This window comes from Cupressus sempervirens, chromosome 10, assembly GCF_028749045.1.
Source record: "Cupressus sempervirens isolate cs-2001-9-10 chromosome 10, ASM2874904v1, whole genome shotgun sequence".
Taxonomy (NCBI): Eukaryota; Viridiplantae; Streptophyta; class Pinopsida; order Cupressales; family Cupressaceae; genus Cupressus; species Cupressus sempervirens.
Genome location: NC_143127.1, coordinates 32,194,038 through 32,220,427, shown reverse-complemented (window position 1 = coordinate 32,220,427; position 26,390 = coordinate 32,194,038). Strand labels below are relative to the sequence as shown.

The following is a 26,390-nucleotide window of genomic DNA, read 5'->3' as shown; positions in this document are numbered from 1 at the left end:
ATCTGTTATGTATGTTATGTTTACTTTCAGATGGACATTGCTATTGCTTCCGTTATTGTGAATAAGATATGTATGGTATTTACTTTCATGTAAAAAAAAAAAAATGTTACCAAACTTAGTGAAACTCTAGGGTAATTCTTTGGATCCCTTGGCAGGGCGTTACAAATTGTTATTCCAAATAATTATTAAAAATTATAATCTTAAAATTTATCCATTTTTACATATTTCATTAGTTTACTTCATTTTCAAATTTAAAATGATAATATCAATTTTATGTCATTGAAGGTGAACAATTATACTTTTGTTAGCCTTTTTTTTTACAAAAGGGTGACACGGGTTTGTTCTTTTACCCTACAATCTTCTATGAACAAAAATGCACAAATAATTGATTGTGAGTATTACCTTACAAAAAGAAAAAGGCTACAAAGAGTTTGAATTAAAAAGTAACTTACAAACCTCAAATCAATTTATGAATAACTTCTGCGAAATTTTGAAATAAATTTCAAAATGTATCATCAACAACAAGTGGATATAAGATTAATATTTATATACCTATGATAATCATCATAATGAAAGCTAGTCCAATGTTGTACGGAACCAAGTTCGCAATTACATTCAAAGATTCTCTCCAAAATAGCATACTAGATCAATGTTTCAATTATCAACAACAAAGAAATACCAACGACTTTCATTTACAATTGTAAAAAGTAATTTGAGTGATCTAACATTGAAAAAACATTTTTATGCATCATAAAGAAACTAAGAGGACTATCTTGAATAATTATTATGATGATCAAGCTAACTTGGCATACATGCAGATCGAAATGTGGGAAGTGGCATGTGCCTAGATCTTTGAATAGGTTCCTTTTATTTTACTAGGAAAGAGGGCCATTAGTTGTGTGGCTGAATATTTATTTAATTTTTTAAAATTAATTCATGGAGCCACTTGAAATGGCCCTTGTAATGTGTGCATGAAAGCTTCATGTTGATTATAAATGACATTCTATATAATACAACACAAGTATAGTTAAGTCATTAGCATGATTTCAATAATCAATAAGACACTTTTTGATTTCGTATTTGGTAATTTATGACTATCAATCTAGTTTTTAAAAAAAAAACATTATGGGTAAAACATCTCTAGATTGAGTTATATTATAGGTAATTTATTAAGGAATTTCATTAATCTTATGATTGTCTTTTCAAAGTGAGGAAATAATCTAGTTCACATATAAATCAAAGTTAAATTTTCACCACTATTGCATATCATTATGTAGTTTTGTTTACTCTTTTACACTCTTAGCACAAAAACATACAAAACATTAACTCTATAAGGAAAATTTAAGAGCAAAGTCTCGTCACATAACACCTTAATAGTGTAATTCATTAGATTTGTGGGCTTAATGCTTTAAATGTTTGTAACTTTTAAATATGAATGCCTCTCTACTTACAAAGAAATTAAAAGACTAATAATTTCAATCATTCATATTAAACTATAGTCAAACTATTGCTCTACCAAAGCATATAAGGTGAGAACTTTGACACTTGTGTCGCTTGTTTTTTTTGGAGTTATTAGTTGTTATTTTAGAAAAATGGTATCACAATTTATGAAATATTAATATTATGTTTAATTAAAGTAGTGAATTATAATTTTTATTTTCATTTTAGATTTGAATATTGTATGTATATAGTTGAAATATTTTACTTTGAAATAGGATAATTTGTAGGGATTTTTTTGCATTTAATAATATTTAAGAACTAGATTACTTCTAGATGGATCTCATGTTATGCTAAATAAGATTACAATGTTACATGTAAATAATTAGATTATTTTACTAAAATATGATTTTTTGGGGGGAGAATCTCTTCTAGAGTTATGTTTAATGGTGAAGTTAATTTCACATAGGCCCCAACATTGGGTTAATGTTGGATGCTATCTAAATATAATCAATGGAGCTCTCTCTTCTAAATTATACAGTCCAATTGTGTAATGACATTCTCTAGCACAATTCTTATTATACCTAGAGTTTTTTTTGTTGATAAATAAAAATCTAACAATGAGTCAAATATACAAAGCTATGCTAAATGTAGGATTGATTACATGGGAAGAATATATAAATTCGATACTTTTAGATAACCATGAAGATTTGGTTATAATTGTGCAAGAACAATTTTGAACTATTGTAATGCTAGACACAATGACGGACATGCATCTATGATTGTGTTGGTCATGAGAAACCCAACAGTATGCAAATCACATGCAAATATTGGTGTCAATACTTGTAGTTAGCATTTGTTTATCCCTAAAGACTTGGTGATCATATCTTCTATTTTCTTCTTTAAACTACTTATAATTTAGAAGCTATTCTATTTGTTAATTTATCTCCATACTATATTAGAGAAGGAAAATGGTTAGAGATTATAGGGAAACAACATAGGATAAAAGTTAATTGAAAATCAAGAGAGCCACAAAATAAAAATGATTAATTAAATTATCTTAAAATTATATTCAACTAGATCAATTAATTCTAAATATGATGGTTTTGACCAAAACTAGTTCATCCCACTTCCATAAAATTGTTGTTATACCCAAACTTTTAATAGGTATAAATTGACACATTAATTTCAAGCTCATGCAAGTATTAGGATGATTTTATTTCAGGTAAATAAATAATAGACAATCATCATAAATAAAATATCATGATAAAGGGAACTCTAAGTAACAAGATATTAGAGGACATAAAGAATGATTTTATTCATTAAAAAAAACAACATTATCATGAGAAATAAAACCATACTTAAACATGCAATGAACATCTCTATCACTACCATATTTAAACATGCAATGAACATCTCTATCACTGCCATATTTAAACATGCAATGAACATCTCTATCACTATAGTGGATATTTTTTAAGCCTAAAATAATTATAATACAAAGAAGATGAGTAAAACTTGTTACGATATATGGAATATCTATTACTTTATGTTGCAATATACTTTATCAATAGAGTGAGAGGAAAAATAATTTGATAATGATGGCTTGCTTTTACTCCATGATGATATTTTTGGTTCAAGGAGATGATTTTAGTAAGGATTCTAGATTAATGTACAATAAATTACTATCAAATTAATTTCTAAATACATTCAACCCTATCAAATTACTAATCTCATATTTGTTAATCTAAATTAATGTACAATAAATTAAACTTAACTTCATTTCTATCTTCTTTTATGCTACAACATCCACCACGTTATTTGTGACACGAGTTCAATTTTCATAGAAGCTTACATGTAATCACACCTCTACAGCCAGCTAGAAAGCATTTTATACCAAAGAGACGCTCAATTATTTTTGCGTTTCCTGTTGGTAAAGTGATAATGATATTTTGTATATTACTTTATTTGAACAGTTGAGTACTGAGCATGCCAAGATTACAGTATATTCAGACGTTTTGCAAAGATATTTTATTACAACTTTTCCAAATGGTGGCAGACAAGATTGTTATATTTGTGCGACTTAAACAAAACACGTTTCCATCACACTTGACCCCAAAAATGGACTTCCTGATGAGCTCTGCACGCGTGTCCTCCACACCCACACTCCTCCCTTTCCAACCGCCTTCCCCGCTCCTCCACACTTCTCCTTCCTTCTCACAGTCACACTGCAAATCATGAGTAATCTACAAATAACAACAATAATACATCACATTAAATATACTGAAGGAACTATGATTTACTAACTTACTCTTTGAATGGCTGATCATCATCTTGCCGATTGGTTCTATCCATGTAATTGACACTGCAATCTGCAAAGCAGAAGTGTGTAGAGAAAGACCATGATCATCACGTGTTGGTGCTAAGCTTGTCTTCTCCACCAGAGGAAACCACTTGTTAATGGAGAGACCCGAGTATGACAATAATTCCTCCCACGAAATCTCAACCCTTCCCAACAATTTGCTCTTCGATCCTCCATTAAACACTCCTCTCCTCCTCCTCCTCCTCCTCCACCTCACTTCAAATACAACTGACTTGGATTCCATTAGTAGTGTAGATAACATTTCATCAACTCCTTTTCCCTCGCATTCCAAGCTGAATGTCTCTCCCCAGTGGGGCTCTGGGCAAGCCTCAACCTCCTTACTATTCACTGCTATCTTTTTACTTAGATAATACCGAACAAACAAACTTCCTTTGCAGCCATGCTGGTCAAGATCAATATTTCTGGCTCTAGCAATCTCCAACTTGAGCTGCATAGAACATCTTTGCTTTCTTTCCTCCATTGAAACTGCAGAATGGTTGCAATTTACTTACAAGCTTAGAAATACTTGAGAATGGGGGCTGTATATGGACAAATTACATGGAGGGTAGGGCCATTAATGGTGGCATGTATAGGAAAAGGGTGTTTTCGGAAATTTCGCCATCTGCTACTTACTCCGCATCACTTTAGCGTGTCCGTGTCCCAATGGTTTGTGGAACCTCAATAATTGATTTGGTTAAATGTGAAAAACCTAAATTTCCTTAGTCATCTCTCAGTGCGAGATTCATAAACTCGGGGATAGTGCGTTCAATCTTATTCCATCAAAAGCAATAAGCATTACCTATATATCTATTATATATCCCATTCATGTATCTGCTTATTACCTATATATCTAATATATATTTGATTTGTACTATGGACCAAATTTTAAAAAATAGAAAATATATTAGATTTTTTGAAATTTTTAACATTTATTCTTTATGATCTATATATTTTATGGTAGAAAACAATTTTTAAAAATTAGAAAAAAATCACAAGTTTTACTTTATTTTATCTTTACTCTATTTTGTTTTGCGATTAGCGACACCTTTGTTGATATGATATGGATGGATTCCTACTTGAATATACTAGTATGAGAATTTGTACTAATTAACAAGTTTTGAATTTTTGGTTTTAAGTTTAAAATATTGTTATTGCTTTCACTTATATTGTGCAGGTATTTTTGGTTTTAAGGATGAAGAAGTGGATATTGATAGAGAGGAGGTTGGGGAAATGACGAAGATAACATCCCATTGATCTAGGAAGTTCAATAGGCCGAAGGAAGTTGTTAGGGTTGCCTCTCCCCCTCCCTCAGACATGGAGGATGTCAGTGGTACTATCTTGGAGAATGTTAATATGTCCAATATTGAGGCTACCCCTACTAAGAAAAATGTCAAGGGTACTACTATGAAAGTTAATAACTTTACTTTAAAAAGTTTCCAAATAGAGGACACCATTTATTGTTGGTGCTATGGAAGACATTGATAATGTTAATCTAGAGAAGTTGATAGACCCTTCCATGATCATTTTGAGTGATACCAACTAGGAACATGGTCTTGATGTCTTGTAGGCCATAAAAAATGAGGTATTGGACTCTATAGGGTGATTAAATGGCCTTTTCATGAAATCAAAAGCATTAAACTAAAGATGATGACTATGGAAAGGATTTTTAAAATTCTTGAGGCCAGGATTTCCTATAAAGACTTTGCTGAAGGGATTTCCTTGGGTTTTGGTGATAGTGAAGAGTTGATCAGATCATCAAGAAGGAGAAGGAAGCTGCTAGATTCAGGGAGATTGAAGATAAAATCTCCTTACTACAAATAAAAAAATGTTAACCTAGAGACTATTCCAAAGAATAATGTTGATTAGAGTTTCAAAAAATTTACGTTGTTAGTTGATCACTTGAGGATCATCTTAGGGAATTTGGAGAGCTTGACTAATGAAAATGTTATTTCCCAGGTGGTTTATGAGAAAGACAGTCCAAGGGAAATTTCATCTGGCCCTAAAAAGAGGACTAGAGCTAGTACTAGGAGGGACCAACCTATAGCGAAGGAGTTTCAAGACATTAGGTGGGAGATTGATGAAATGGGGAAATTGGAGTTAGAATTTGTTGAGCTCCTCAAGTTTCTTAGGTAGTTTGTTTCTTGTCTACTAGCTCTTCATTTTGGTTCTGTTTCCTTTTGGTGGGTTTGTCCCTTAGTGTTAGTTTTGGTTGGTTGGCTTTTGTTTGATTTCTACCCTGTCTTTTTTTACATTGATCTATTTAATTGAGCTCTAATGGTTTATCTTAATTGCATGCTTCTATAAAGGGTTTTAGGTGCCCTTCAAAACTTGTTTTCACTTAATAAAAAACATCAATTCATCTCTTCATTTTTTATTTTTGCAACATTTATCTCATTCTTTTACTAACAAGTTTCTTAATCTTATAATGATTATATAATGATTGATAGACTATGTTTCCATTCAAGGGTAAGTATAGATATAGATAGACATTAACAATTTAAGCCACCAGAAGTGAGGCATTTTTATTTCTTTTATAGATTGAAGATATTGAATACTTGGTGTCCTTCAGTCAATATAATTTCTTTGTAATAGTACCAATAGTGTATTTTTAAAGTAATAAGGATATGGGTAATTCATTATAAGGGTGTATTAATGGTAGAAATGAAATTTAATGGTAATTTTCATCATTTAGTTGTCAAATATTTGTAAGTTGGAAAACTTTATAAATCTCTTGATTCGTAATAGTTGGTATTGATTTTGATGGATGAAAAATTGTTTATAGATTTAAGCCTATCTAATTTTGCCCCCCAAAAAATATACATAACGTAGAACCAACAAAACAAGATCGAGAGATGTTAATGAGTTGCACAAACAAACTACTTATGATAGATAGAAAAGAAGAAGTTGAGAACTCAAATTTATCTTTTCTTACAAATAATATTATCAAACTATACAACAAAATAATATTGAAACTACTAAAATTTCCAAGTGTAATAAGTATTCTAGTAAGCATAAAAACCAAATCAATATTAAATCCAATCAATGACCAACTTTAAAAATAATTCCTCCCATGTAGAGGCCAACAAATCATTCTAACAATGAGCTTATAGATTGAAGTAGACTAACGATAATCTTCAAGGGAGTTTGTTTGACATATTTTTAATATTCTTAGCACTAAACCAGAAAATCTTTTAATGTTTGTTGTAGAAAGGAGTGAATAGATGGATGAAAAATTTTTACTTCTAAAAAAAATATTCATTTAAATATAGCTTCATTATTTAGTAGTCTCATTTACAAAAAATCTGTTGGATTAATCACCAACGTCTCCCTTCAGGATTCATGACATGGTTTAGCAATCTCCTTTGTCTTGTATGAATCTAGTGGTTGTATTGAACATTAACAAATCAATCATTTGGTGCAACAACCACCACCACTCTATCAAGTGGTATCCGAGCTTGGTCACAAGTTCAAATCCTCTTGAGGGACTTTGTGGAAGTGATTGTTGGACCCTCTCCCTTTGAAATTTGTGACATGGTTTAACAACATCCTCTGTCTTGTATAAATCTAGTGTTTGTATGGAGCATTAATAAGTCAATTTTTTAGTGCATTGAAAACCACTATTCTAAAAGAATCAACATCAACTATAGATAATTGTAGGTGCACTTTTAGTACACCATTTTTTAAAACTTTTAAAGTTGCCTCCCATAAAGAATTTTCCAAAAATTGTTCCTAGTATGCTTAACAAAGTTTCTATGAAGGATTGAATTATTTCTGGGTCCAAATATACAAATGTGGAAGCAAATAGAAGCCAAAGTTCATTTTTCCACCATGGAGAAGCACTTTTCTAATTTTCCACAATGGAGAAGTCAACTTGGAATTTTCCACCAAAGGAAAAATGAAGTGTAGTGGAAAACTCATTTTTCACTACGACTTTCGTAGCACTTTTCTAATGTTCCACCATGGAGAAGCACTTTTCTAATTTTCCACATGGAGAAGCACTTTTCTAATTTTCCACAATGGAGAAGTCAACTTGGGATTTTCCACCAAAGCAAAAATGAAGTGTAGTGGAAAACTCATTTTCTACTGCGACTTTCGTAGCACTTTTCTAATTTTCCACCATGGAGAAGCACTTTTCTAATTTCTCGCAATGGAGAAGTCAACTTGGGATTTTCCACCAAAGAAAAAATGAAGTGTAGTGGAAAACTCATTTTCCACTATGACTTTCGTAGTCATTTTAAGATTTTCCATTGGAGAAGCAAATATTTAATTTTCCAGCAAAAGGAAAAATGCATAGCGGAAAATTCATTTTTCACTACGACTTTCGCAAGCAAAGTCCAATTTTCCGTATGAGGAGAGAAAAGGCAAATCTCAATCCAAAATGAAGGTATATGGGGTCTAGCATCAAGATTACTCCAGAAAAATAATTTGTGAATCAATCTACATCAAAATTGTGCCCACTACATGGAAATGGAAAATTCTTTTTCCACTGTGACTTTCGCAATCGAAGTTCAATTTTCCACCAAAGGGAGAAGACAAAACTCAGATTTCTGCTATAAGAATTTCAGAGAATTTCTCCCAAATTTTAGCAGAGAATTAACATTGTAAGAATTGAAGATAACATTGTTGCAGATTGAAGACATGGATTATAGAGCATTGAAAGAACAATGGCTGGAAATTTTATTTTATTAATTCTGATTTTGTAGCAGTCATATAGAGCAGAATTCAGAAATTTATATCTTTTTACTCATTGATTATTTGTTTGATCGCTCAGGTCAAGATGAAGATAACTAAGTTTGGAAGAACATATTCAAAAATGAGCTCAATCCAACGGTGGAATAAAAAGATATGCCCCACAAAAAATGGCTCATTTTTACCTGGCAAAACTATTTATTTTGTTGTCCACTCAATGAAGGAAAGATTTTGATATTGATTTAACATATTTAAATGTCAATTGTTAACATATAATTTAAATATGTTAATATCTATCATTATTAACTTTAAAAGTTAATAAGCATATCAGTTTTCAAAAAGAAAAATATGAGAAGTCAAAGAGACAAGATCAGTTACAAAACTAAAAAGTCACTGGAAGAAACCAAACGGTTGCTGGAGAATGTATTTATTGTAAAACCATTTCCATTGAGGGGGGCTTTTTTTCTGCAAAAGTAGGTATTGCTAGAGTAGAGGGAAGACAGTAGTTTATTTTATGCATTTCATTTCATGCATTGATTTCTGTAATAGATTTGGCTAGAGTTGTAGGCAAATAAAAATCAGAGCATTGTATTTGTTGTGTTCAAAACAAAGAAGAGTTTTGCTTCAAATCAGAGAATTTGGGTATTATTTTCTGAATATATTCAATCAGAGCATTGTTGTGTTCAGTTTTGGACATTATCTTGCATCTTGTGTCAAATAATGAATGTGTTGTAGATCAGAGTATTTGCACGTATTCCTAATGCATAAATCTGAATATTAAATCTTCATTTCTTCGTTGTATTCAAATAATTTTCATCCATATTGCATTACCGATATCAAGAAGTCATAGGAGTTGTGGATTCTTGGCATTGGCTAGATTTAGGAGTTAAAATCTGCCTGAGTTAGTTCTGTCTAGGGCTGGCTTGGTTTTCCTCTTCCGTTCTCGGGTTAAGAACATACCAAATTAGTTTAGGAACAAACAAATTCATTGAATATCATTGATAAGGGAGTTGTACCTTTCAATTCAGAAGAAATCTATCAATCTCATGATAGATTATCCAACTGTTGGTATCAAATTGTTTCTCACAAATTCGGACATATAAGAGTTACATTGGAAAGAACAATCTGTTTACCAACAATAATAAATGTCAATGATCAATGATATACTATAATTAATGGTTAAAATGGACTAATACTTGTTTGTGACAAGAAGCTTCCAATAATGGAATATGGTTCAAGCTGATAAATATTTATTGGTGAAGGAAACATGCGTCATCGCTTACCTATGCAAGGTCTTCGCCATGCTTACAAAAACAATTGTCTATTTATTTGATGAAAGCAATGTACGTCATCGATTACTTATGCAAGGCCTTCGCCATGCTTACAAAAACAATCGTCTATTTATTTAATGAAAGCAGTGTACGTCATCGACTACTTATGCAATGCCTCCTAAACCATTTTGGAGGTTGATGAAATTTGATTGTTTGGTTTGCCGAATATAACATATTTTAGTTTTAATAAACCACTCATTTCCTTCAAACCACTCTTTTCCTCTAAACCTATATATCAAGTGGAAAAACAATGGTGGACTACCCTTTCAAATAGCGAAGGCACAGTTTTGATTCGTTTTACCTTATTCGGAGGGCATGCACAATGTATTTATCAAGTTAGTGGGAGATCAATTTTGCTTATAATTAATTAATAGTTACTAAAGTCATATCTTCTCAATCTTATCTTCTCTTGGTGTGTTTCGCTGTGGGAATAAGAATATAGAAATAGGAATATGTATTCTGAAATTGTTATTTTAAAATAGAAATAAGAATACGTATTTCTATTATTTGTTTGGTTCAGTTGGAATTTGATTGTGAATTCACAGACCTAAAAATTTATGTTTTCTAAAATAAATAAAATTGGAATAGGAATATGTATTCCAATTCCACCTATTTAGGTAGAATTGTAAATGCTCATTTTTGCACCAAAATTGGAATACGTATTCCTATTCACAATTCCAATTTGGTCCACCCAAACAAAGAATTTACATATGCTTATTCCACTCCTATTCCCGCTACCAAACGGACCTTAAAATATTGTAAGGGCAAGAATGAGCTTAGGGATGTTCATTGAAATTGTAACGAAATTTCACATCAAGAGGAACTAAGATTTTTGTGCAATAAATCTAAGATGAACATTATGAGAAATATGGTGGAAGTATTGGATGAATATCTATAGTATATTTCACCTTTTTTAATTTGTTTTTAAAAGAAATCAACATTAATATTATTGATGAAATCTTATTTTTTCAAATGCACAATCATTATTTGTTTGTGATGTTGATGAGAAGATTGTTATAATTTTCTAGCAAATTGTGATTAGTGGAGTTAAGTTCAACCATTTGTTTACAATCTTTCTTAGAATAATTAACCTTAGGTTAAACAAATCTAGAAAATTCTAAATCATAGGTTGAAGACAATTAGAAGAGCTAGGTTGATCATTACGAATATTCATTCTGTGAATTGTCTATAGGTGGATTCCATAGTTATCATTGTCAAAGTGATGTGGATTTTTGGATATGATAAAATTATCAAAGGAAACTTTTATTTCACCTTTAACATCAAAGAAGAAGAGTGCATCCTATTCATCTCAACAAGGGAAATGGAAGATGGTATTAGATATTATATCTTATTATAATAGTTCTAATCTCTCAACTATCTTCGTTTACACAATTCTTGCAAGCTGATTGATCATATCTAACATATGTACTAATGAACAAGAAGGGTTTTAGGTAACTAATTGATGAGGTACACCAATATTAGAGCTTCTCAAAGTAGCAAGAAGCGAAGTAGCTAATCTCAAACCATCATAAGTAATCAATGTAATAATATAACTTATCTAAATTAATCTCATAAACATACCAATGCCATTAAAGAATAAGAAGACTAACAGGATATCGAAATCCATACCTTCAATTTTATGTCATATGAGGGGATTTTTTTCCACCTTGAGCGAGGAAGAAATAATGTGAAGATATTTAATCTATAAAATAGAAGTAGGATGCATAATTTTTTTGATATTATATAGACTATAAAAAACTCAAAAGTCATTTTTTTGTCCTTTAGTCTTAGATAAAAATAAATAAATAAATTATTCCAACCATTTTTAATAGAAATAACTCAAAGTGAACATAAATATATTAAAAATATCACACCTACAATAATAGTAAGACAAATATATCTATAATGAAATCATAAGTATATATATCAAACAAGAATAAAATCGTAGAAATAAAGATGAACCATGAGAGCTCGAACCAAGTTAACCCACTCCATTTCCAAAATGAAAATATTATTAATGAACTTATCTATAGAGATAATCAACCTCCAATGCCATGCCATATGAAAGAGATTTTTTAACCATTGAGGGAGGAAGACATGACATCATTAAACTGTAATCTTCAAAATAGAAGAAAAATGACAATTTTTAAAATATAATATAGACTCTTAAAAACTCAAAAGTTATATAATATTTCTTATATAGTTTTAGATATAATAAGTCTCAATGATTTTAATTATATATGAATAGAATTTAATTCAAATTGACCATAAATAAATTGAAAAATATATGCCTATAATAATAATATGACCAATATATCTATGATGAAATTAAATATATCAAACAAGAATAATAGTAATAGAAATAATGGTGAACCATAAGATATAACCTTTAACCTACTCCATCTCCAAAATGAAAATATTACTGATGAGCTTATCAATAGAGATCCACCTCGTATTTCTATAAAACAACATAACAACACTAGCTTATAAAAATATGAATAGACAAAAAAAATTGCTTAATTTGAATTATAAGTTGATGATAATATTTCAAAGATCTTTATCTAGTAGAACACAAGGACACGAGCCAATTATATCTGTAACATTTGGCTATGAACGTAGCCACCTAGGATATAGAGACAACAGAAATTGCAACAAAAAAGAGATAATGAATATGTGGAGAATAAAATGTATTCCTACCAAGCATGCAATACAATTAATACAATGGATAGGTAACTACAATAACTTGAGTCCACAATTTACAAATGAATGTTTAAACTTAGTCATTTCCTAAAAAATTGGCTTGACAAAATGAGGTTGCAAAAGACTAGAATAGGTTAGCATTACATGCTTTAGGATCCTAAGTCTAAATCTGAATTGATGTCACTTATAATCTGACTAGTCTTGACCAAAATGATCGTAACTTCTTCCAAGCATAATTAAAATCATCCAAACCAAAACCAAATAAAAGGTTGAACTACTCACATACCATATAAGGTAGGATTTGTAAAAAGTATATATATTTTTTAACACTATAAAGGTTATGTTCAAGGAGCATAGCCCCACATTTGAGTGCATGACACCACTCTCTTTTCGACACCAAAAATTTCTAGGTGGGCCAATTTTTTTTGTTTTTTGGTTTTCATTGATTTTTTATAATAAATTTTATTAGTCTTTATTAAGAAATTTGTTTGTTTATATGAAAGTTATAATTAGTTTTATTGTTTAAGTGCAAAAAAAAGGTTGCAATTGCATATTGCATTTATATTTCTCATGTATTTTATACATGTACATGATTCATTTTTATTTGTGAAGTAGAAAACCTATTCAGAAAGTGATAAAACAACATAAAATTTTAAAATTTTAAAAAATGAGAAACCTATAATAGAAACCCTAAAGAAATAACTTAGAATAGAAATCCAAAACAAAACAAAAATCTAGAATAGAAACACTATATACTTCAATCATACAAAAAATAAACAAATAAGATCTATAATAGAAACCCTAAACCCTCACCTATCTTCATGTCAATTATAAACCACTAGTTGAAACTAAATACCCTCAACCATATATCCTATCTATCAGAACTAGCTTATAGATAATGTTCATTAGACCATCCAGTCTATCTTAATACCAAAAGCCTAAATCCTAGAGGCTCTAGGCTCTATATAGTTGAAATCAAATATATGTGTACCTATATACTTAACTACCATCCCTTTCACCATATCTTCCCCCTAATTACCCTCTATCTCTACCGCATATCTCTCATGATATCCCCCTTCTCTTACTATGTATCTCACATATCTTCCCCTCTAATTACTTTCTTTCTTAGTCTCTAGTACATCCTCTGCTCCTCTCACAATCCTATATCATCCCCCCTCTCAACTTCTACATTGCATATCTCTCTTATCTCATGTTCATTCCCACTATATCCATCTCTTTTATCTCTATTAATTATCTAAAACTAAAAAACCTTAAGAAATCCTCTAGGATAATACCACTTATGGCCACTTATGAAAGCTAATGCCCATTAAGAAATCTTGGGACATATTATGAAGATAGCCTAGAACACCTTAGGACTAACTATTTAGGGGGGAAATGGAAGAACTTAATAAGATGCATTTATTAATTAAGATATTTACCCAACACTCAATACAAGAGAAAGAGGGGCTTCTAGGCATAACTCTCAATATAGCTCAAGTTACATAATTAGCAAGACCCAAGTAAGATGAAGAAAAGATAATGCAAACTCACTCTCAATGTAGCTCAAGTTACATAATTAGCAAGACTCAAGTAAGATGAAGAGATGTTAATGCAAAACTCAAATTATATTAAAGAAACTATGTGCAAAAAAACTTCTATTATGCAATGTTAATTCACCTTATATTTTTTGTGTGAAGGTAAATTGATCAAATTGAATTGGTTGAATTAATTAATGTGACTAAGTGTTAGATTGATTAACTTGCCTAGGGTTAATTAATTTAGTTACAAGAAATAAAAGTATAACCCTAATAATGAAATAATTTAGATTTGAAACATAAATGGATTAAAAAAATGTAAATTACCTTGAGAGTTTGATGAGGAATATATTTTTTGTGTGAAGGTAAATTGATCAAATTGAATTGGTTGAATTAATTAATGTGACTAAGTGTTAGATTGATTAACTTGCCTAGGGTTAATTAATTTAGTTACAAGAAATAAAAGTATAACCCTGATAATGAAATAATTTAGATTTGAAACATAAATGGATTAAAAAAATGTAAATTACCTTGAGAGTTTGATGAGGAAGATACTTTGAAGGCCTAAAAATAGAAGTTTGGAAACAACAGGAACATAATAAAGACCAGATGTGGAATCAAGAAGTCAACAAAAATAAAACTTAGAAATCAATTTGTCCTACGTATAGGTCAACTTGTCATGATGTATACATCAAATTTGAGGGCATAGGTTGACCTAAGTAAATGTATACCAGAGCTTGAAAAGTTTACAAATCTTGAAATTTATGCTAAAAGAGTACTCATATCCACATTTGAAACTTTGATATTGGAATTTGCACACAAGAAAAATGAGAAATGTGTTGGGAGAGGTTTTTCCTTAGTCAATCCCTATATTTAGGAATTAACCTTGAAGTAAAAGAAAATGTAAAATATGTAATGAAGCAAGATAATCTATAAATAATCTATTACTCTTGATGAAACCCTTCTTAGGAAGGATTTTACCATGCTAGATATTGTTGATGCCAAATCTTCAATATGAATATATGAAATATCTACAAATTTAATGGATTTGACTAATATTAAATAATGTATCCATGGATTAATATATTCTTAAAGGAAGAAGAAGAAGAAGAAGAAGAAGAGGAATGAATACAATGTAGATCTCCCCCCTTGATGACCAACAATGTATTCTAGATCTTGAAGAGGATATGCTCCAAATGAATCCTTGAATACCTTTAATTCTTGAAGATGCCAATGTTCTCTATGATAATGTCTCATCTTCTCCTAGTTATATCCTTATGTGTGCATATGGATCTCTTTTTATGAATCCATTTATGAGTGAAAATAAAATGTTCAAGCTCCTTTAAATACTAGTTTTTGGGATAAAAAAACAAAGAGAACCAACTAAATCACTGGAAAAAAATATTTTAGAAACCCAAGAGGACAAGAGATACAAAGTTAATTTGGCCCTAGGTATAGGTTGAATTAGATCAACATATACCAAGTATACATCAACTTGGGTGTGTATGTGATTATTGTACCTATAGATGCACTGCAACACTTCAATAAGACATTAGCTTGTTAGTCCATCACAAAACAATCAAACAAATCAATTGAAATGAACATAAAAAAAAGAAACCTATTTATCTTTATATATAAAGAGTGTGATCAAGATCATTTAATTTCTCTCAGAATGAAAATGCTAACTGGTGATAATTCAATCCAAGAATGGGAGATTCAATTCTATTATCATGTAATTAATGCAACTAGGAAGACTAAACTAATCTAAGATGATAAAATTTCATTATGCAATTGAAAGATTAATATAAGTGAATGTTTACATTAAACTAAGTGAATTAAAATCTCTATAACATGTAGACATGAATGCAAGTGAGTGGGTCCTTTGAGCTTGAAATTGTTTCATTTTATAGAAAATGACATCAATTGAATGGTTAATATTAGCTTAAAATGAGCGATTAAGATTGATTATTGATTGATCCATGTATGTTAATCCATATGATTATGTCCCATTGGCTAAGTTACAAATGACTTGTCCTTTAGTGATGAGTTATATAATTTTGAGCATTTATTTATTTCTTTTAATTAATAACATTACCCATGTATTTATGTGTAATTGACTTAATTAGTTATGATGAGGTCCTAATAAGGATTTTTATCAATTAATGATGTTTGATGCCTAATTTAAGGATTTTGATCAATTAATGATATTTGATGCTTCACTAGACCTTGCATACATTTCAATCACAAAATGATTAATGGGAGCTATAGTACACAAATTTCTTTTTTTCTCATGTCACACAAGTTATTTAAAGCATTCTTAGAAATTTATTCCATTATCTTTGACATAAAACACCATCCTCCTATTAACATACCTTTTCCATTCTCACCAATAATCACAATCCTCTTCTTTATGGAGATGAGTGACAGATTGAGATTTTCCCTTCTCCTAATTTAGGCCTTGACTATGGGGATACATTGATTAAGGGCGGTGCCATATATTATTTCAATCCTCCCAACTTTATGAATTCCACCTTAACTCATGATTATTCCTCTTCCATGAGGTTCTTTATTGATATATATGTTTCTTCCATTGATAATATCATTATTTAGGATGAACCTCTAGATGATAATGTTGACTATTCTCTTCCTCATAAAATGATAACATATTGATACCTTTTCTTCTCAGCATGACAAGATTGATGGTTATTCTTCTCCCAACACATACCCTCCTCTTAGGAATATAAGTCATTATAAATTCTTTTATCAAGGTGACCTTGGCCTCTATTTTATGCTTGTAGTAGAGATGAAGCATTAATGGAAGGCTACAATCCCTATTATAAGAATTCCTTGGAAAAAAGGATAATAGGAAAAAGGGTATTTTTCATAAATTTTTCCATTTGCTACTTCATATCACTTTAGCATGTCCGTTCTAGAGTCAATGGGCTCCAATAGTTTGTGCAACCTCAATAATTGATGTGGTTAGATGTGAAAAACCTAAATCCTTAGTCATCTCTCAATGTGAGGCTCATAAATTTGGGGATAGTGCATTCAATCTTATTCCATCAAAAGCAATAAGCATTACCTATATATCCCATTTATGTATTTTCTTATTACCTATATATCTAATAATATATATTTAATTTGTACTATTGACCACATTTTTAAAAAATAGAAAATATATTATATTTTTGTAAAATTTTCAACATTTATTCTTTATGACCTACATAGTTTATGGTAGAAAACAATAAAACTTGAAAAAAATTCACTGTATCTAGAAAAAAGTTTGATTGAATTATATCTTTACTCCATTTTTTTTCAAAATTAGTGATCCCTTTGTTCATATGATATGGATGGATTCCTATTTGAATATACTAGTATGAGAATTTGTACTAATTAACAAGTTTTGAATGTATGGATTTAAGTTTAAAATGTTGTTATTGCTTTCGATTATATTGTGCAAGTATTTTCTATGTATTAATTTTATAATTATCATAATTTATGATCTATTACTAGAATGCACAATCTTCTTTATGTTCTCTAATATCTTCCTAATAGATCCTAACAGAAAAATACACACATTCTAGTCCTAAAATAACAACATTTACATTTCGAGAATTATAGAAATCTACTAACAGTAATGAACTAAAATATTATATTTCACATGAATATAGGGAATCGAATACCATGGCTAATTCTTTGGCTAACTTGGTGATTAAATCTAACACTTTCATGATGTTGCATCATGAAGAAGACCTCCCATCTGACATTAGATCTCACCTCAATTATGATAGAACTCATGGGAAAGAAGGAGTTTTAGTGATGATTAAATATTATCAACAAAGTGATCAATTCATTAGAAATGGAAAGTGTGTTGTCCTTATGACAAGCATTTTAATAATTATTTATTTATTATGCACACTTTTTGGGTAGTTTTCCCCATGTATGAACTTAAAGGTTCAACTATTACTTATTTGGGTTACTTTTCCTATTCCATTTTTGTTGTTTTCCCTATTCTTGAGCTTGCTATTGAGATATTCTAGCATTCAATTATAGGTGGAGAGAGGAGATGAAGGGAACCTATTGTTATCATGAATGTTGATGATACTACATTGGGGGAGTATCTTAAGCATTGGAGATTATTGTTATGTTACATTCATGATAGTGGTTGTCATTGATGTCAACATAACTTAGTGTTTCTATTAGTGACTGGAAGAATAGAAGTCAGAGATCTTATGTTGCATAGTAACTAAGTAAGGGAAAAGTAATGCACAGTTACATACATGTTCTTGAGAGTGTCTTGATGACATGGTTAAGAGGACAAAGTCTAATTCAAAGATGTACGAAAGTTGTACCTAATTTATAGAGAGCAATTTAGAAACAAAGTATTGGGAAAGCAATTCCTAATGTTTATTTGCTATATTACATCTGAGATACAGTAAGAAGATGCGCAGTTAACAAGTGATAGAGGATGGTCAAGTGGTGATGTCAGCAAGTGCGCAAGACTTGGATTTGTACGTGTAAAGTTTTGTATAGACTATGAGCCAATAGTACTATTGTAATTGTCATTAATCATATATATTATTTTAATAAATTGGGAAAGACTTAAGGCTGACTTAAGGAATTATTATGAAGATATGGTATAAAGGAAAGATTTTTTCTTTAATTGTAAAGATAGAGATAAAGAATCAATTTGTGCATTGTATTTGTGAAGTGCGAAAAAAGAGTAGAGTGTTGATTGAATGCGTGTAAGTGATCTAAGGGATTATCGGATGCACAGTTTGTGATCTAGTTATAAGATCTAAAGGAGCATAAGTTTGGTTAATAGGAAAGAGATGGAGGAAGGAAGTATAATTCACTTCTATTATTCTACAAGGAATAATACAGAGATCATTTGGACAGTGGGTTCATTGGTCTTGCCCTCGAAGTTGTTTGGATAGTGGGTCTAGTTGTCTTCCACAACTCCTAACAGGGTTGGAATCTCCTATCAGGGATTCAAAGTCTCCTAACATGGACTCATATGTACTAAATATTGTAATAGACTCCTAACAAGGTCTATCTTCTAACAAGGAATATTTATATTAGTACATCATCTTGTGAGTACCATCCCCACTAAGGTTTCTCCTTTAATACAGGGTTTCCCTAGTTAACATATCTGGTGTTATTGTGTATGAGTATCTTGTTGTGGTTTTAGTTGACATTACTCATATGGTTAAGTTTGTTTAAAATTTCTATTTGTCATATTAGTTTCATAACTAATTCAACCCCCCCCCAAAACTCTCAGTTATATCAATGGACTAGATATTCTAACAATTGGTGTTAGACCATTAAGTCCTTGAAGGATAATCTTAATAGATTTGAGAGATCCGTGACAAAAAAATTCAAAAAGAATAGTCCTAGATTTGATGGGGCCAAGTATGACAGTTGGAAGGAGAAGATGAAAACTCATTTGTTGTGTATGTGTTTGGAATATTGGATCTTGACAAAGAGTAAGAAGAAAATTGTTGAAGAAGCAAAGCTAGAAGATTTCAATGAAGAGGAAATAGATCTATTCATGTGTAACATGAGAGAAAGAGAAGCTCTACTATCAGCCCTTCTAGAGAATGAATATAGTCTGAAAAAGTCACTTGAAACTGTAAGAATTTTCCTTAGGGCAAACTCACTCAAGATCAAGAAGCTCAAGCACTAGCATAATATGGACCAATAAAGTATGATCAGAATAACAATATGAAATTGAATTGATGTACATACACACTAGGAGTGCCTATATATAAAGGCCTCCAGAATGACGAGGAGTTAGCGAAATGATAAGCCTCACAACTAAGCACATGTCCACTAAGAGTGGATTATCCTCCATTGAGCACAAAAGTTAGTGCGATGATGAGAGGATAACCTTACATAGATTTGTCACATAAAAAGATGTTTTAGACACCATGTTCTTAATTAGAGTTTGAACAACTATGTTTTCTATATGAAAACTCAGATAAATATGCAAACTCCTATGTTGTAGACACCATGTGCTAAATTAGAGTTGCTAACTCCTGTGTTGTCAACAAGACAACTCATATGAATACACATACTCCTAGGTGTCTAACTAATCAATAATAAAATAATGCATTAACCTAGGTAAACTTAAGTAAAGTGTGATAATAATTACTTATTTACACTAACACCCCCCCCCCCCTTAAGTGTAACTTAGGGGAATGCACTTAAGCTTACGAAATTTATAATGAAAATGCATGATGGGTCCCAGCTACTAGGCCATGTTAGGTACCCATGTACAAATTCAATGCAAACTCTCTAAAAATAGAAAAAGAGGGAAAACCTCATGGGAAAAACCCTCCCCCAAAAAGAGAGATGAAAAGGCAAGATGCATGGATGGATGGATTAATTAAGACCCCCCCATTACACCATACATCAGGTATATACAATAGAGAAGTATAAGAAGGAAAAAACCCCTGAAGAGGAAAAACTCCCCCTCAAAGAAGAAGAAAGTGTTGGAGTTGAGGAAAGCCAACTTCGAAGATGCCCAAGATCACCTGCATGCGAGAACCTATCAAAGAGAAGCGAAAGAGAGGAAGAGCATGGAGCAAGAGAAAAACCCTAAACGGACATGAGAGACAATATGTGCAAACACAATAAAAATGTATTTACAATATGCACAATGCCTTATGTGATATGTTGAAAATAAAAAGAGGGAGACCACTTATAAAGAGCTCATGGAAGCTTGTAGAACAAGTTGGAAGGTGGTAGAAGATAAGGATGACAACCCAGCACATATCCACAAAAGGTGGAACATGCTAGAAGGGAAAAAACTCCCGTGTTGTCAACAACTAACCACTACATGCATTAAATACTAAGTATTAAATAAATGCATTAACCTAAGTAAGCTTCAGTAAATAGAATAAATAATTAGTAAGTTAATTATTTACTCTAACACCCCCCACCCCTTAAGTGCAACTTAGGGAAATGCCTTAAGCTCACAAAACTAAGATGAATGCAGAATGGGTCCCGGCAACAAGGCCATTTTAGGTACCCAAGTACAATGCAAAGAAAATGCAACCTCTGTAAGTGGGGAAAGAGAGAAAACCACGTGGGAAAAACCCTCCCCCAAAAAAAGGTAAGAACCTAGTGAAGAACTGAAGAAGCCTCCAACTAGGGAAATGTCCCCTAAAACAGGAACAGGGAGTGATCATGAAGAGCATCACTGAAGCATGAAGAAGCTGCAAATCTATCAAATTGTTGATCTGAAGAACCTCCATGGAAGAAGAAGGCATGAACCGAGCATGTCTATATGGTAGATGATCCATCTCACTGAAATGCATAGGTAGCTAGCCACTGCAATCACCTTGTACATAGGATCAACCACTGAATACATAGTTCACACTATCGAACCATCGAACCACGGATGCATTAGAACAACAGCATAACCCCCCCTTAATGCAGATGGGGTGTGATGATAGGCAACTAAGAAGGTGGGCCAAAGTCTCCTGCAAACGAACCAAGAATGACAAGAGAGAAAAAAAGGTACAGACACCTATAAAGACACGGTCAAACTGACTCTGCATGGGGCTAATGTCGTGGAAGGGACACTCACTTGACAAAGGGAGAATACCTAAAATAGCAAACAACAGTCCCCCCCATGGTGCTTTATGAAAATAGTGCATGTACAACTGACTCAAAACAACGTTCATGATCCCCAGAATGCAAAAGTGACACTTTATCTCAGTGCAATACAAAAAAGTGCTTCAAAAATGATAGCTACAATGATCAGAACTGAAAAAAAGCTGAACCAAAACAAAGTACAGTCAAAAAAAAGAGAAACCATGCCAGGAAAATGATCCTTGGGCCTAAAACACTCAAAATATCCACCATATAGCAAAAATGCCAAAACTATGATAGAAAGAGAAGAGGCCAAAAACTAGGAAAAAGGACCACATTTCTGAAAAGGTGACAGAACTAGCTTTCCAAAAATACAAAGTTTTCAAAAAATAGGCATGGGACGCAAAAGATATGCATGCCGGAGTCAAAAACATAACTTTGGACTTTGACTAAAAAAAGGGCAATAAAAAAGCATCAAAACCTAAAAATACCTATACAATTGTCTCTGTCTTGAAACCAGCTTTCTAGCACTTCTTTCGGATTGGAAAAATACCTCCGTATGCAAAAGTTATGGCCAAAAAACCACAAGTAGGTCCAAAACAAAATAGGAGAGATGCATGAAAAGGCTAATGATGCAAGCACTGACCTCATGGTGATGTCAACATTTGACGGGAAAAAATTTGATGGCCCATCAACTGTCGCAACAAAAAAGAGTTCCATGTGGCAGAGCCACGTGGCATGTATGGATGACGTGGCAGTGGTTGCTGATGTGTCAGAAAATGATGAATCAACCACTACTGACTGTGCAAATAAGCAGACGTGGTGGTAACATAGCAAAAAATGCTGACTGGATGACCAGCTCAGGTGGAGTGCAAAGTTGGCAGAGAACACCGACGAAGTTTCCAAGCAGAGCGGTCGAGCTGGAGGCAAAATAGGCGCAGTGGTCGCAGAGGCGATGAAATGGAAGAGCCACTGGAAGCGATGGTGACTTGGCAGCTTGCGGGAGGAGTGTTGGCGGAGACAGGGAAGGCACCGTCAGAGGAGGCGCATAGGGAGAGTGCGAGTGGCCGCTGGGTGGCACTTCGATGTTGCTACAGTGGTGCACGTTTTATATTTTTTTTTTTGAATTGTTTTCGACCCTACGTCTATACAGTCCGTACGACAGCGATCTGGAGGCCTCAAAAAATCTCCAAAAATGCCGTGTCCAAAATCGAAAAGTTTTATATGAATCTTGATTGTAAACAGCCTTCCAGATCCAATGGTGATGTCCGTTTGGGCCCAATGTGCTCCAAAAAAATTGTTGATCCCCTGATTTGAAGAAAAAATGCACAAACAAACTAGGGTTTGTGACTTCAAATCACAGCTTCAAAAATCTTTCGAACAAGAAGCTACAACAGGAAGGCTCTGATACCATGTTGGAGTTGAGGAAAGCCAACTCCGAAGATGCCCAAGATCACCTACATACGAGATCTTGTCAAAGAGAAGCCAAAGAGAGGAAGATCATGGAGCAAGGGAAAAACCCTAAACGAACATGAGAGACAATATGTGCAAACACAATAAAAAGGTATTTACAATATGCACAATGCCTTATGTGATATGTTGAAAATACAAAGAGGGAGCCCGCTTATAAAGAGCTCATGGAAGCTTGTAGAACAAGCTGGAAGGTGGTAGAAGATAAGGATGACAACTCAGCACATATCCACAAAAGATGGAACATGCTAGAAGGGAACAAACTCCCGTTTGTCAACAACTAACCACTACATGCATTAAATACTAAGTATTAAATAAATGCATTAATCTAAGTAAGCTTAAGTAAATAGAATAAATAATTAGTAGATTAATTATTTACTCTAATAGAAAGGAGAAAAGGTAGCGCCCCCCGCCCCCAACCCCCAAAATGTAGAATGTTAATCAATGATTGCTACTCCAAGATGAATGTAGAAGCTAATCCATGATTGCTAAATAATTTTCCTCCCTTTAGGAAGAAAAAATTTCATAGGCATAGATGAGATGCTTCCCTAATTTGTAGAAAGAATCTTGAAGATGAATGTTGTCTCTAAAAACTACTTAATTGTCCATGTGTCGTACCTGACAGTTACCCCTTCCAACACTACTGAAAAGAACAAGTTCAGATCTAGCAAGGATTGATGTAGAACATGTCCCAAAGAACCAACTATCTCCTTGAATGATAAAGAGACCTCCTATAACTATTGTACATAAGGATCCACAATCATATCAACCTTGTAAGATTGATCATATAGAGAATGGACAAGAGGGTTAGAGTATTCCCTCACAACAATTGAAGAAGGATCTTCTTCATCAAAAAGAAGATGCATATAATCAATAATATCTCCCAGATCTGCTATGTAGGAATCCACAAACAAACCTAAAATATCTATTATGTAGTCATCCCCTAATTTTGGAATTGGAAGACAAGGTGTACCTAAATATACTGAATTACATGGACCTATCACTGTAGCAATGTATGCATGTGGAATGTGTTGATGTTGTGACCTTGTTTCGTAGCTGTCAATAGGATCCCCAAAATTTGAACCTGTTGAATCACTATCATTGTTGTCACTATTAGTTTCCATAATGTATGAAGTATGGAGAGGATTAGAGGATAAGCTATGTTAACTTTCCTCAATGTGAACATTCCTCTCTATGAATATCTCATGAGTCTCAAGATCCATAAGTCTATATGCCTTAACATGTTTTTCATATCCAAGGAAAATACAAGGCCTTGGTGGTGGTGCCTTGGATTCTCTTGAAGATATGTGTGCCCATGCTAGACAACAAAAAACTCTGAAGTGTTTCACAACTAGTTTTCTTCCACACCATGCCTCAAATGGAGTCATTCCATCTAAGACATTATGAGGAGACCTATTAAGGATGTGATTGGTACTACTTATATCTTTGACTTCAAGTGATGGATCAAGAGACCTAGCTTGAATCATGCAACTTGCCATTGACTTAAGAGTTCTAATCCTCAGTGTTGCAACACTTGTCTTTTGTGGACTAAATGCTACTAGATTCTAAAGATCAATACCCTCAAGTTCACAAAATTCTCTAACTTATGAGTTCACATATGTACTTTCATTGTCCATACAAAGAACCTTGATGGCTTTACTTGATTACTTCTCAACATGACTCTTGAAGGCTAGAAACTTATCAAACACTTCATTCTTGTGATTAAGAAAGTAGACCCATGTGTAGTGTGAAAAGTCATCAATGAAAGTGAGGATATAGCGACCCTTGCTAACTAATGTCATTGAAAAAGGGCCTACTAGAGCTGTGTTAACCAACTCAAGAACAACTGATGCTCTCCAAGACTTCCCTTTGTCAATCTTCTCCTCTAGATGCATATCCATTGAACAAGTTGAATATTCACCTATAGAAAAGTTGATTTTAGGTAGACCTTTGACTGTATTTTTTGAGCTAAGTTGATGAAGATAGAAGAAGGCAAGATGATCATACTGCTCATGCTATAATGTACTTTATGATTGTGAATGTGTCAACAAGGCATGTGAAGGATACTTAGGCGCAAAGTGGGAGAAAGAATAAAGCCTTGTGTCATTATTGACTTTACCCATTGCAACCAATGAATCATCCTTAAGATTGTGCACCATAACTAAATCAAGAAGGAACTCAACTTTATTGCCACCTCCATAGTGAGTGATTTGGTAAATTGAAAGGATATTAGTGCTAAGGTTAGGAACATAGAGAACATCTTTGAACTCTCCATTTTCCATCTCAACTTGTCCTTTCTCTTCAACTTCCACTTGTGTATCATTCCCTACAAAGATGTGAGGTACCTGAGACTACTTCAATGAAGAGAAGTGTCCTTTTGAAGAAACTATATGATATGAGGCACCTGAGTCAAGAATTCATTCCCCTAAAGAACTTGAACTTGCCATAAATGCTTTCCCTTTTCCTTATGAAGTGGATGGATTTGAATCCTTGGAAGAATTTGGCACATTGATTTTGTTCTTCCTACATAAGTGTTACAACTCATCTATTCTCTTTGTCTTGCAATGATGCTCATCATGATTTGGTTTCTTGCAATATGCACAAAATAGTTTATCCTTCTTCTTGTTGTTTCCCTTCTTTTTGGAAGAAGAATTGCCTTGTTGTGAGGAGGAATATTGTTGTGTCTCTCATTGTGATTTTTGCTTCCACTACTTTTTCTTGTTGTTGGTAAAACTTTTTCCACCTTGATTTTTTTCGTTCTTATTACTAGCCACCAATGTTGTAGACTTGGATGACTTGAGAATTCCTATATCTAACAACTTGGATTGTTCCAACATCAACATTTCTTCAAATGCATCAAATGTAGGTTTAGTGAAGGCACTTCACATGGTCAACCTATGAGTGTTGTAACTCGAAACAAAAGATGCATACTTTGAAGGTAGCCTCTTCAAGATGTGATAAATCAATCTATCATCCTTCATGGGATTACCACAATCTTTAAGTAGTGCTCTCAATTCATTGGCTTTTTTGACATAGTCTTGAATTGTGTAAAAATTCTTAGGATCCAATAGAAGTATATCATCCTCAATTTGGAATCCCTTTTCCTCATCCACCTTACCATACAAACCTTCAAATTTTTCCCAAGCACCCTTGCCATCTTTAAAGCTAGAAATGTGGAAGAAGAGATATCTATGAACACAACTCCTAATAATTCCTAAAGCCTGGTTGTCTTTAACTTTCCAATCAACTTGTGCAGCAGCATCAGTG

At 32.5% G+C, this 26,390-nt stretch overlaps 1 protein-coding gene across 1 annotated transcript; it reads right to left on the bottom strand.

Annotated features, from left to right (window-relative positions):
* Positions 1–3,272: 3,272 nt before the first annotated feature.
* Positions 3,273–4,530, bottom strand: LOC149532417 (uncharacterized). The gene is made up of 2 exons (XM_089806584.1): positions 3,749–4,530; positions 3,273–3,650 (listed from the first exon to the last, which is right to left on the bottom strand). The coding sequence occupies exons 1-2, from the start codon at positions 4,278–4,280 to the stop codon at positions 3,541–3,543; spliced, it is 642 nt and encodes a 213-aa protein (XP_089662710.1). The 5' UTR covers positions 4,281–4,530; the 3' UTR covers positions 3,273–3,540.
* Between the last annotated feature and the right edge of the window lie 21,860 nt (positions 4,531–26,390).

What these genes read in the sequence shown, in the direction of transcription:
- LOC149532417 (XM_089806584.1), bottom strand. Translation starts at nt 4,280, where the DNA reads ATGGAGGAAAGAAAGCAAAGATGTTCTATGCAGCTCAAGTTGGAGATT. An exon ending in GATGATCAGCCATTCAAAGA is followed by an intron (nt 3,651 to 3,748) that starts GTAAGTTAGTAA and finishes GACTGTGAGAAG; the next exon opens with GAAGGAGAAGTGTGGAGGAG.